The 12,889-nt window shown below is 33.5% G+C and overlaps 1 protein-coding gene across 1 annotated transcript in view; it reads right to left on the bottom strand.

The window, feature by feature from the left end:
* LOC136036038 (la-related protein 7-like) overlaps positions 1-12,889 on the bottom strand; it is a 38,565-nt gene that overhangs the window by 11,927 nt on the left and 13,749 nt on the right. Inside the window, exons 2-4 of the mRNA XM_065717968.1 lie at positions 12,518-12,655; positions 6,153-6,328; positions 98-462 (exon numbers count right to left, since the gene is read on the bottom strand). Coding sequence (XP_065574040.1) covers positions 98-462; positions 6,153-6,328; positions 12,518-12,653 — 677 coding nt within the window. The 5' untranslated portion in view covers positions 12,654-12,655. The remainder of the gene's footprint in view (positions 1-97; positions 463-6,152; positions 6,329-12,517; positions 12,656-12,889) is intronic.

Below are 12,889 nucleotides of genomic sequence, written 5' to 3'. Positions count from 1 at the left end.
CAGACCTTTTACACTCCATTTACAAATCTACGAGTCTAAAATTTACAAATACTGACTTAAAGTAAAAAAAAAAAAAAAAGAAAAAAAAAAGCTATACCTACTAAGTATCCTAAACTGAGTGGCGACATCCTCTTTTGTGACTTCCTCGGAATGGACCTCTTCTGCGCTCTCACAGGGCTGATTTTCAGGTTCCGCTGTTTCAGTTTCACCCTCATGATCTTCAAATCCTTCAAATGTTTTAACTGATAGCAGCTCCGCTGGATCACGGTTTTCAATATACATCCCAGACTCTTGATGGGACGCCTTGCACCGTTCTGCTTCTTCCTCTGTATTGAACTCAACAAAAGCATATCCTTTAATTGTCCCTGCTTTTGATTTTGGAAGGGAGACATAAACTACCTTTCCGTACGGTCGGAACCATTTACGAACTTTTTCTTGCGTTGCATACGAGGGAATATTTTCCTAAACGAAGAATTTTTTTTTTTTTTATTTATACATAACAAGCGATTAACACTTGAAACAAGACAAGCGTCAAATTTTACAGGAGTTCGTAATCCTCGCCACTGCAGATGTCACTGTAAAATGTAAAAAGATGTCACTGTAAAAAGATGTCACTCAAAACTTAGTTAGAACTAATTTTTGACTCGAATGACTTTTTAATTATATATTTAAAAAGCAAATTATTCATTTGCTTTTTAAATATGGCATTTTACGCAAATGGTTAAATTCCATCAATTTTTGGGGTGTAGTTAATGGAGCGGCCGCCCCTCTCTTTCGACAATATTTGCTCGTTTCAAGTTTTCTCACGCTTTTTTTTTAATTTTTTGTTAATCAATCATAATCTTAATACAAGATAAGTAATCATATTTATATTAGAAAAACAAATACAAGCATCTCTACCTATAGCTATATTAGACAATACTGATCTTTAAAGTCATACTTTACTATCCAATTTTTAAAAATAATGGTTGAGTGGCACTTAATTCAGAATCTTCAGTACACAAAAGCAAACAAAGAGTAAAAAAATTCCTAAGGACAAAATAAAAGCAACACAAAAAAACAAGAGCTAAGAGCTCATATAGCACTTGTGACGAGGTCAGAAGAGCCAAGAGCCAAGAACTCATATGGTATGAGCTCTAGCAAAATTCTAAGAATCAATAGATTGCTTTAAAAGGGAAATCAGAGGCTTAATACCGATCGGGATTTAAAATAAGAGCTCTGAGTCACGAGGTCCTTCTAAATATCAGGATTCATTGAGATCCGATCACCTATTCGTAAGATAGCTCGATTTTCACGTTTTCCAAGAATTCCGGTTTCCCCCTCCAACTCCCATCAATTTCACCGGATCTGGTCGGGATTTAAAATGAGATTTCTAAAGCACAAGATCCTTCTAGATATCAAATTTAATTAAGATCTGATCACACGTTCGTAAGTTACAGATAACTTATTTTTTCTAATTTTTCCAAATTACTCCCCCCCCCCCCAAACTCCACCAAAGAGAGCAGATGCGTTCCGGTTATGTCAGTCCCGTAACTAAGACTTTTGCTTATTTTTCCTACCAAGTTTCATCCCGATCCCTCCACTCTAAGCGTTTTCCAACATTTTAGGTTCCACCACCTCAACTTTCCCTTCACTGGATCCAGTCGAGATTTAAAATAAGAGCTCTGAGACACGATATCCTTCCAAGAATCGAATTTCATTAAGATCCGATCACTCCTTCGTAAGTTAAAAATACCTCATTTTTTCTAATTTTTAAGAATTAACCCCCCCCCCCAACTCCCCCAAAGAGAGTGGATCCGTTCCGGTTATGTCAATCATGTATCTAGGACTTGTGCTTATTTTTCCCACCAAGTCTCATCCCGGTCCCTCCACTCTAAACGTTTTCCAAGATTTTAGGTTACCCCCCTCAATTCCCCCCAATGTCACCGGATCCAGTCGGGATTTAAAATAAGAGCTCTGAGACACGATATCCTTCCAAACTTCAAATTTCATTAAGATCCGATCACTCCTTCGTAAGCTAAAAATACCTCATTTTTTCTAATTTTCATAATTTAAATCGGGAAAACAACTATTTCTAATTTAATCTGGTCTGGTCCCTGATACGCCTGCCAAATTTCATCGTCCTAGCTTACCTGGAAGAGCCTAAAGTAGCGAAACCGGGACAGACAGACAGACCGACAGACCAAGCGACAGAATTTGCGATCGCAATATGTCACTTGGTTAATACCAAGTGCCATAAAGACTAAATTAAAATGGGCCTTTTCAAAGCTACAGTGAAAGAGTAACTAAACAAAAGCATAAAACATAGAATGGATATTCAGACACTGGAAAACTAAAACCATACCGGGTAAAGCAAATCACTTACCAGGTATGGTATTAACGCCACAATCCACGAGAATAATTAATTTTTTTAGGAGATACTGCCATCTAGCTTGGTTAAACTCAAATGATTAAGATCAAAAGTTTAGATGACATTGCCTGCTTGACACCAAACTCTAGACATAGATGTTCAGCAATTCTCTTCAACAATCACCGGAAAGTAATTCTTTTATTCTGTTTTTTGTCATTCATCATGCTTGGTGTTTTGTTTTTTTCGGTGTTTTTTTCAATCATGCTTAGTTTTTATTGGTGTGTTTTAAGAAATAGCGTAATTTAGTTGAGGCTTTTGCCAATACTATGAAAACTGTTTTAAATAAATGAGCCTTGAATTATCCGACACTGGTTGTGAAATGTGTGATTTAAAATAGCATAGAAGACCGGACTTTATAAATTCATTCTATTTAGGGCTTAGGTAAGTTTCGCCAGTATCTCTATTAAAATCCTCCTTTAAATTAGTGTTTTGTTTTTTCAGGTTTGTTTCGTTTTCATTCAGTCCTTGGGACTAATTTTGATTTCAGATTTTTTTTATTCTTATATTATTGGGGTTTAAGTTTTTTCTTTTTTCAAAGACGAGGACGGTCTGATGTGATACAGACGAATATTCGTTTTCTTTTTCTTTCATTTTCTAGAGCTTGGAAAACAGATCTGAATAAACTACAGAAAACTAAAAGCCTACACCTGTTTTCCCTGAAATCCTAAAAAAAGATATTTAGCTTCTCTCATTTTAAGCCGGAGATAGGGATATTCAGTTTTATTATTCAGAAGTGTGATTTCTTTTATTTATATGTTTTTTATTAAACGGAGCAGAATTTCGTTTTTAAAGTTCATGAAAAAAGTTTCTAAAATATTTGTGAGTAAAATCTATAAACAAAATCAAAGAAAATGTCATTTACTCAATTTGGCAGCTTTGAGAGTTTTTTTTTGCACTACCCACTTTGATTGAAAACCTTGCCAACACAAGGGAAATAAAGTTTCACTGCGTTTCCAATTTAATTTCAAAATCAAAGCACACATTCTCAATAGCTCTCAATTATAGCTATATCCCTGGGCCAATTAACTGATACACCCTTGTCCTGAGACGATTAGCCGACATTAAGGGGCGCAAATGATTATTAAGGTATTGAATCCTCTTAAACAACCTAAGAAAATTTGGCTTATCTCTTCAATTATAGTACAAAGCAGGGACTCCATTATAGAAGGAAGAGCTTAAATAAAGATCAACACAATCATATTCGTTTGTTAAATAAAAAAAAAAGGTACAATAAGACGAAATTCTTGTTCCTTCTTTTCTTCCAAAAAATGAGTTCAAGCAATTTGAAGCAAAGGTGTTTGGGTGAGTTTTGCTTGTCAGAAAGATAAAATATTTGGGCTTTTCAAAACTTATAATAATAATAATAATAGTGAGAACAATTTTGCAACGACTCGCAAAACCGCAAGGTTTTACTAAAGTAAAGAAAACGAAAGGATAAGGAAAAAAAATGACGCTATTCCATGAAAAATGAAATAAAATTTGAAATGAAAGAAAAAAAACTATATAGTGGAGAAAAAGACTATCAACTTAATAATTGTCCACAAAAAAATATCAAAGCTCAAGAATGTCAAATGACATTTATACCCAATTCGATACTTTTCAGCTCGGTTTCTTACCCAGGGTGTCGGAAAAAGTCCCCAGATCACTAAGAAAAAGTATGCTACAATACAACCACACCAACTACGACAAAAAAAGAATTATGAAATTCACTGCACATTGGGTATGTATTCTGAAAAAAGATGGCAAAACTAGTCACTTTATCAAATACCCCGGGCTTTGGTCGAAACCCAGTGGATGACGAAATGACAAAATGTGATTTTTGTAGTGAATATTTTTTGTGTATTATGAAGCGACTTGATTTTTGTATGCTAAAATAGGCTTTATAGTAAATATGATACCTCCATTTTGCCATGTAATGAGTTTTGATCAATATCCTGTGTGTTTTATCAAGTGACAGATTTTATCATCTTATTGTAGCATTTATAAGACTCTTTGAAATGTACCATTTATTTAAGGACTATACAAGGATAAAAGGGTTGAGAAACGCTTCCTCGGCAACCTACTAGAAGAAAATGGCCCCATATTCCAAAATAAAAAAAGAGATAATACCTGCGACATTCGAGTTTTAAAGAATTGTAGTTTGAAGTAATGAAATTGCATGGAAAATAGCATGAAATAGGATGCTTTGAACAAGAATTATAAAATCAACACTAGAAATTTTGTAGATATTAAGATTTGATACAGTAAGTCAATTATAAACACACCTTCTTTTTCGGTTACCTGCTCCCTAAAAAATCACATAGTTCCGCAAATCCCATAATACATCAGATTTTTTTTCAGAATTATTGACCTTAACAAATCGAAAAACTTACCTGTTTAGAAGAAATTATTCATTCAACCGCGACAAAGAATAAACGGATTATATTTCCATTGGTGCGTATATTTATATTTAATAGTAATATGGAGTATTAAGTAATAATATTTAATAGCATAAAATATTGAGTATTTTACAACATAAAATATTTAACTTCAACTATTTCAGTGATATCAATGATCAATCATTGTATTTATACTAAAATACCATTACAAACGTAAAGTTATTCGGCACCAGAAGCTTTGCATGTTATGGGCCATACAACACAATAATAGAGCACCAAAAGAACCTATATTGAGACCTATACAAAAGAGCACTAAAAGATATCCATATTGGGTCTGGACAGCCACCATTGTCTTGGCTGCAGTGGCTAGAGGTGGTGCAAATTAATTCAATAGCGGTTCGACACGTAGTTGGAATGAAATTTAATGAGGTTAGTTAAGTTTAAATATAAATTCTATGAACACCGATTAATGATTGATAATATTAAATATATTAACAGGAGGAATAGGCTTGGTGGTCACAACACAACTTCTCAAATTTCGAAATAAAATCATGGCGAACCTCATATCTTGTACAACGCTAGCCTTCGAGTGATTTTGATATTTATTGAAAGACGAAAAGCCAGCGTCACACGAGTAGGACGTTGCAAATGCAATTAATATTTGTACAGCTTCCATAATAAGCGGTAGAAATTCTTCTTTAACTAAAATCTGAAAATCAGACAGTTCTATGCACCCCCTCAATAAGACACCTTAATAAGAGATTCTTCTGCTAAAGAAGAATATTCAGATAGACCCTTGGCTCTAAACGGGTCTTGAATCTATGTAAATGTTTCAATATTTTCGATTTTAAAATGTTCTTCAAACCATTGGATAAGGTATGATTGGCAATCTTAAAAAAGAGATTTGATATTACAAGAAATTAATTACATTAGAGATGTGACAAAGAAAAATAGTCATGTATACCATTTTCGTAATTTTTACTTTCCTAAGCAGTAGCATTCCTCTGGAAATTGAAATCATTTTCGGAAAATTTAGAGCATTGGGAGTTCCAACAAATTAATAAAATTAAATATTTAACTAACCAATAAATTAACAATATTTAGTCAACAAATTAAACAATTAAATATTCCACGGCTGCTCAAGGAGCCGTGGCTCAGAGTTTGAAAACCACTGATATACACTGTAGTTAGTTCTTAGCCCTTTAGTTCAAGAAACATGTTTTGATTCAGGAAGGTCGATCCCTCCGATAACAACATCCTCGGAATAGAGGGGGGGGGTCACATTTACTAAAAAATGACAGCTCTACTGTGTATAAATCCTAGCTATATACCAGAACTAATGTAAATACAAATTTGCTGCATACCACATAAATGGTGCATCTATCCTGGTTTGTTCTAGGTTGAAAAGGGAATTTCCTGAAGACTTTTCCATCTGCAAATTGTAAATATTTAGATGTTTTCAGCGCTTCTTCAATTTCAGCAATTGTTGTAATACGTTCTTTTACTCTATTGCATTTCAAGAAGAAATCTGCAGGAATGCCTGGAAATTAAAATGCAAAGTTTTAAACAAGAGCAGTTATTTATGAGAAGACTATCGCCCAGCATTCCCAGGGGATCCTTGCAATGGTTTATTATATGCTTTTGTTATTACAAAATACTTTGTAAGTCCTGATAATTTTCAGCGTGGCCATACCAAGGGGGAGGGGGGGTATCTGGTTTGAAACTCCCCCCCCCCCCGAAAAAAAATGTCATACATTTAAAATACATGCTAAATTTGTCCACACAAAGATTCTGTTTTTTAGGGCTCCTCGAATAAAAATCCTGGAAACAACCATGTTTGCAAGCAAACAAAAAGGATTCTGTCACAATCAAACTAAAAGTTGGAATAAATTCTATTTAAATAAAAGTACCAAAAATATCAAATAAATTTCAATTATAAGAATTTGCCTGGCGTTGATAGGAGTATTATTGAGTTATAAGTTTAATCTTAGTAAATATAAAATTCTTAATTATACATACACTCTGTGCATACTATACTGTGCAATGTAAAACAATAAAAAACAAAATTAGGATCTTCATTGCCAAAGACAATCAACAAGATAAAAACAAATTATATAATTCTGGTATCTCATTTCTAGGTTGTGACTGGTTTGTCATACCATTCTACCAATATTAGAGATAAATCTCTGAGTTTCACTAGCCCCTCCCCCCAAGTGAAATCCTCCACCCTTATTCAACCATAAAAAAATTGAGGTGGTTCTCTACAAATAATTAAAAAAATCAATTTGTTCTTATCTCCCCTAACGAAAACATTTCTTCATTCTTATCTTAAATATTTCCTCAGCTCCCGTTCCTTATGCTCTCCCCCCTTCTAGATTTTTCGCCAAAGAGGGTGTCATTTGCTATAGGAAGTTTTAAGAAAGTATGATATATTACTACCATCCTCCGCTCTTTATTTCCCATTGTCAGAGAGAGCTATAAGAGTCCTACCGGTGAAGAGTCTCCGCATAATTGGTCCATTTGTTTAGGAATGCATAAAAAATAGACAAATAAACCCAGTGGGATAGCTAGGGGGGATAGAAAGAAATACCTCTTTGATATGGTTCTTGATTAGAATATCCATGCAAAACTTTCCTTGTTAATCCAGGCGAGGGGGGGGGGGGCTATAAATTTCCTGTATGGAGTTACTATGGTGCACTGTTCGTTTTGACCCGAAGCCACTTTGAGAGGTTTCTGACTATTTTTTGACATTCCCAAAATCTGTTTTCAAAATAGCATTTTACTATTAGGGTTAATCAAAACAATAGTAACCATTCCTGAATCAGCTACAAATAGAAACTTTTTTCTTATTAGACAGTTGTTTTAATGCATTTCTCAATTTTTGGGTAATATAGGTCATGGTTTGTTCTTTACTAGGTTACCCCTGCTGGGGCATCCATGGTGTATTGTTCACAAAATTAAGGGATAAAAGACAGGTTTAATTTAAATAAAACCGTAGAACAACTACTTTATTCAATTGATATTTTGTTCCACTGCTTTATTTTAATTAAACTTTTTCTCTCTCTTAATTTTTGTAAATGGAAAAGCAGCGTGTAATGGGAAATAAACCTGTATTTTATACGCTTTGATTCTAGAGACTTTCGAGTAGCACCAACTAGATTTTCAATCTGAATCTCTGTAAATATTTGCAATAAACCTGTATTTTGCAAAATGTGTATTGCAAAATACACAATTGTATGTTGCAAACATTTTACAATTAATCTTTATTTTATACGCTTTGATTCTAGAGACTTTCGAGTAGCACCAACTAGATTTTCAATATGAATCTCTGTAAATATTTGCAATAAACCTGTATTTTGCAAAATGTGTATTGCAAAATACACAATTGTATATTGCAAACATTTTACAATTAATCTTTATTTTATACGCTTTGATTCTAGAGACTTTCGAGTAGCACCAACTAGATTTTCAATCTGAATCTCTGTAAATATTTGCAATAAACCTGTATTTTGCAAAATGTGTATTGCAAAATACACGATTGTATATTGCAAACATTTTACAATTAATCTTTATTTTATACGCTTTGATTCTAGAGACTTTCGAGTAGCACCAACTAGATTTTCAATCTGAATCTCTGTAAATATTTGCAATAAACCTGTATTTTTTAAAATGTGTATCGCAAAATACACAATTGTGTATTGCAAACATTTTACAATTAATATTTATTTTATACGCTTTGATTCTAGAGACTTTCGAGTAGCACCAACTAGATTTTCAATCTGAATCTCTGTAAATATTTGCAATAAACCTGTATTTTGCAAAATGTGTATTGCAAAATACACAATTGTATATTGCAAACATTTTACAATTAATCTTTATTTTATACGCTTTGATTCTAGAGACTTTCGAGTAGCACCAACTAGATTTTCAATCTGAATCTCTGGAAATATTTGCAATAAACCTGCATTTTGCAAAATGTGTATTGCGAAAAACTTGTATTGCAAAATACACAATTGTATATTGCAAACATTTTGCAATTAATCTTTATTTTATACGCTTTGATTCTAGAGACTTTCGAGTAGCACCAACTAGATTTTCAATCTGGATCTCTGTAAATATTTGCAATACAGGGTAATTTGAAAAATCTGAATTTTTAACAAAATTATAAAAACATTTTTTTATTTTTAAGGTATTTTAATTTTCTTTTGCGTTAGATTTTATCTATTCCCACAGTAGTACAAGTTATTTTAAGTTTGATGTAATTCATTTCAATTTCTGTCCGTTTTAAACTGGATTTATTATGTAAATTCATTTCTGTTCGTTTTAGATTTTACCAGTTAATGTTCTTTAATAAATACTTTTTACTTTTCTTAAAAGGACTTTTTTTTTGGAAAAAACATTCAATTAAATCAGTTTCTGTAGGTGTTTCAAATGACACAATTTTATTATGGGTGAAATCGAGAGATCTCTGTAAAGTTTTTTTTTTTCAGCCTTTTTGCTTAAGAGTAAAAACTTGGATTACAAGTTCAGTTCCATGCAAAACTTTCAACTTTCAGGCAAAACGACCGATCAGCTCTGGTTTCGTGCAATAATTTGGAATAGCATTTTTAATATAAACTTTGGACTGTAGGGGGAGAGCGATTTGAAAACAAAGTAAATAATTTCTTAGACCACATTATTATTTCATATCAGAGGAAAACTCAGACATTCACAATAGTGTATAACAGTACCCCCGACTTATGCTTTGGTATGTAAGTCATAATATTGGACTTGTTTCAAAACAACAACTATGATTAACGGAATGTTTACTCCGCTTACTGTTTGTGTTTTTTTTCATTTTTTGGGTGCATGTTAATTTGTTCAGCCGCTTTTGTTTTTTTTCTTTCCTTTATTTTTCCTGTTGAAAAAGGCGTATGGATGTGAGGCCTAATTATTCTTCCATTTATTAATTTTTAAAAATGTTTTTTTTTTGCAATATTCACTGTATTATCAAAAGTCTTACCCGTTCTCCATTATTTCTTTTCACTCTAATTATTATCAATCACACAAATTGAAAGATACTTCTTCTACAGGTCTAAAGCCATCCTGACCTCCCATCCTGTAGACACTCTTGGATATGTATGTATCTTAATCCAATATTTAGTTAAAAGGATCTTATTCTCTGCAGTATAGGAAACTCTTATAGCTGAGTGGTCGCAAACAAGGGTAATCCTAAATGTAAATTCGGGAACTTACATTCCAAAATTGACCACCTACTATTCTGTTCTCTTTGTAGACACATTACGTTATAAACTTGAAAAACATAACGCCTTGCGCAACCTTCAAGCGATGGACTTACAAAAAGCTTTTGATTTCATTAATCATTATAGTGACAAAAACCTCGTATATAAATTCAATTTGACCCCTGTTCAATTAGAATGATCCTATCTTTCCTCTCAAATTGAAGACATGCAGTTAAACACCTAAACATATACTACGATCCTCTCCTGATTTTAATAGTGCACCCCAGGGCACCCTGATAGGCCTATTTTTTTCATTGCAATGATAAACACCCTTAGTTTTGATTCTGGATTGATAGGAATTTGTGGATGATCTTATTGTCTTAAAGAGGTGTTACAACAATTTAAAAAGTAGACAAATAGATATACTGAATCAAAAATCAGATGAAGCTGTTACTAACAATGTGACAGTCAATCTTTCAAACTCAGCAATTCGAACAATTAATATTCTTAAAGCTCCCCCTTCTACCACTCGTCATAGCTCTCTCTGAAATATCAATTAGTACTGTGAAACTACCTGGTATTACCATCTCAAATGACTTAAAACAGAATTACCGTACTAATGTTATTTTACAATCTACAGATACCACATTATCCCCATTAAGTTTCATAAAAACCTCCAATATCCTAATTCACCATGTTTCAGCGATTACGTAATATTACTGTTTGAGAGAGCCAGTTATCCTTAAGGAAATGAGAACAAAAATTTCTTTGTGTTAATAGTGTTTTCCATAGCCCCAGGACAAGTTATAACAAAAATATTAACCTCCACAGGTCAAGGCCAATCGAATTTTTTTTTTTAGAAATTAGCATCAGAAAAGCGAAAAAAGGGCAAATTTGTTCGGAGCACACACGAGAGTTTAGGAAAATCATTAATAGTCATGAGGATCTAGGAGTGGCTGGTCTGACGTCTATCCCTAAAAATACTGCGTTCACCAACTTTAGAGCAGTAGTATGCTGTAACCCCTCATTTTACAAGAGACACCAAATTGTTCTCGATTTTCTTTCTGTGCATTGGGGTCCTTTTGATCCTGCGACTACAGATATACAAATGGATATATATATATATATATATATATATATATATATCCATTTGTATATATATACATGTATATATATATATATATATATATATATATATATATATATATATATATATATATATATATATATATATGAATGGATATAGGCTCCAAAAGTCTTCTGAAAACAATTTTATTTTGCTTTCTCTGGTGGTTTTTCAAACCAAAAAAAAGTCTTCTGAAAACAATTTTATTTTGCTTTCTCTGGTGGTTTTTCAAACCAAAAACATATGTCTGAGACAGAAATGTTTTCAGCATTCCCATCAACAACCTTAAACAGAAAACTTGAAGTCTCCTTGCTCATCCAATGCTCCCTGAAAGTTTGAATTCGATCCCCCAAGCTGTTGCCACAGCATCGCAAATATAATATTGTGATAGCCTGGTCACACATAGTCTCTTCTAATTTACCAATATTTTAGAGACAAAAATAATTTGGCTTATCACTCCCTCCTTAAACAAATTTTAAAGTCTTTTTCTACCCTCCCCCCTGAACTCACTGAAAGCTTCAACTCAATACTCCAAGACATTCTCGTGATATGGCAACTATATTGTTTCGATTACCTTGATAATCATAGTATCTTTTGATTTATATTGCTACTTTAAGGTGAAACAATTCGAATTCGTACAAAGGATTGTAGCGCAAAAAATTTTATATGGCCCAAAAACATTTGGAATAGGCCTACCCTAGGAAATCTAGGCTTAGAAAAAAACTAATGAGTTCCATGCCAATCAGACAGCCGAGACCAAACACACCCACCTTATGTGAATAATGAGCAATTTACAAAATTTAGTGTCATCCTGGGCTTGCAAGGCCGTGTTGACCCCCAAAGGCTTACTTGTTAGAATTTTGACTACTCTGTAAAGATAAGGCAATCTCAAATTTTGATATGATACCATAGGATGTTGAAGAGATGTCCAGGTGCTAAAATGAGCATGGAAGAGGAGAATTCGTTGCTTCTAATCACGTTTTACCCGTACAAAGGGCCTTGCAATTTTCGATCGAATGAGCCCCCTCTCAAATTTCAATAGCCCCAAACCCGCCTCATGCGAAGTGATTGAGAAAAATAATAGCACACAAGAGACACTTCAATTTCACTTTAATGTAAAGGTAAAGGTAAAGGATACGGCATTAAGACTTTACAGTCCGTACCGGCGGTGCTGATCTCCGTTTCTTGGCCCTTCAGCCAGGAAGTGCAATGGGGGGTTGACTTTAATGTGCAGTGTGCTAGAATCTGATGTGCACTCTACTGTGTATGACCCTACTGAGTGGCCACTCTACTGTGCACCACTCTACTGAGTGGTGCACTCAGATGTGCACCACTTTAATGTGCACTCTAATGTGCAGAATCAGACAAAACTCTTTCTTACCTCCACTTGAGATGGCCTCAGAGTAAGTACAGCAAGTTACCCGGTCTTTAGACAAGTTTGCATCACTTAAGTAAAATTCAATTTGCTTCCTAACTTTTCGAAGTATACGTTCATTATGTTCGATATTTTCTGCCATTTCTAGAAACAAGTAAAAATTAAAAGTGGTTAATTCCTTTATGAATACTAAAAACACAAATACAAATGTAACACACTGATCAAATTAAAGAAACTAAAGCTTGCGGAGAAAGGTGAAGGAAGGAGCTATAAATAATAAGAAAAGGGAAAGAACAGAAACACAGAGAAATTAAATTAAACAGAATTTTTTTGTATTAAGAGCACAGTACTTTAGACAATAGGTCTAAAATCGGCATT

This window comes from Artemia franciscana, chromosome 15 (genome assembly GCF_032884065.1).
Source record: "Artemia franciscana chromosome 15, ASM3288406v1, whole genome shotgun sequence".
Lineage (NCBI taxonomy): Eukaryota > Metazoa > Arthropoda > Branchiopoda > Anostraca > Artemiidae > Artemia > Artemia franciscana.
The sequence above is the reverse complement of the archived record's forward strand: the minus strand, read 5'-3'. Positions and strand labels throughout refer to the sequence as shown.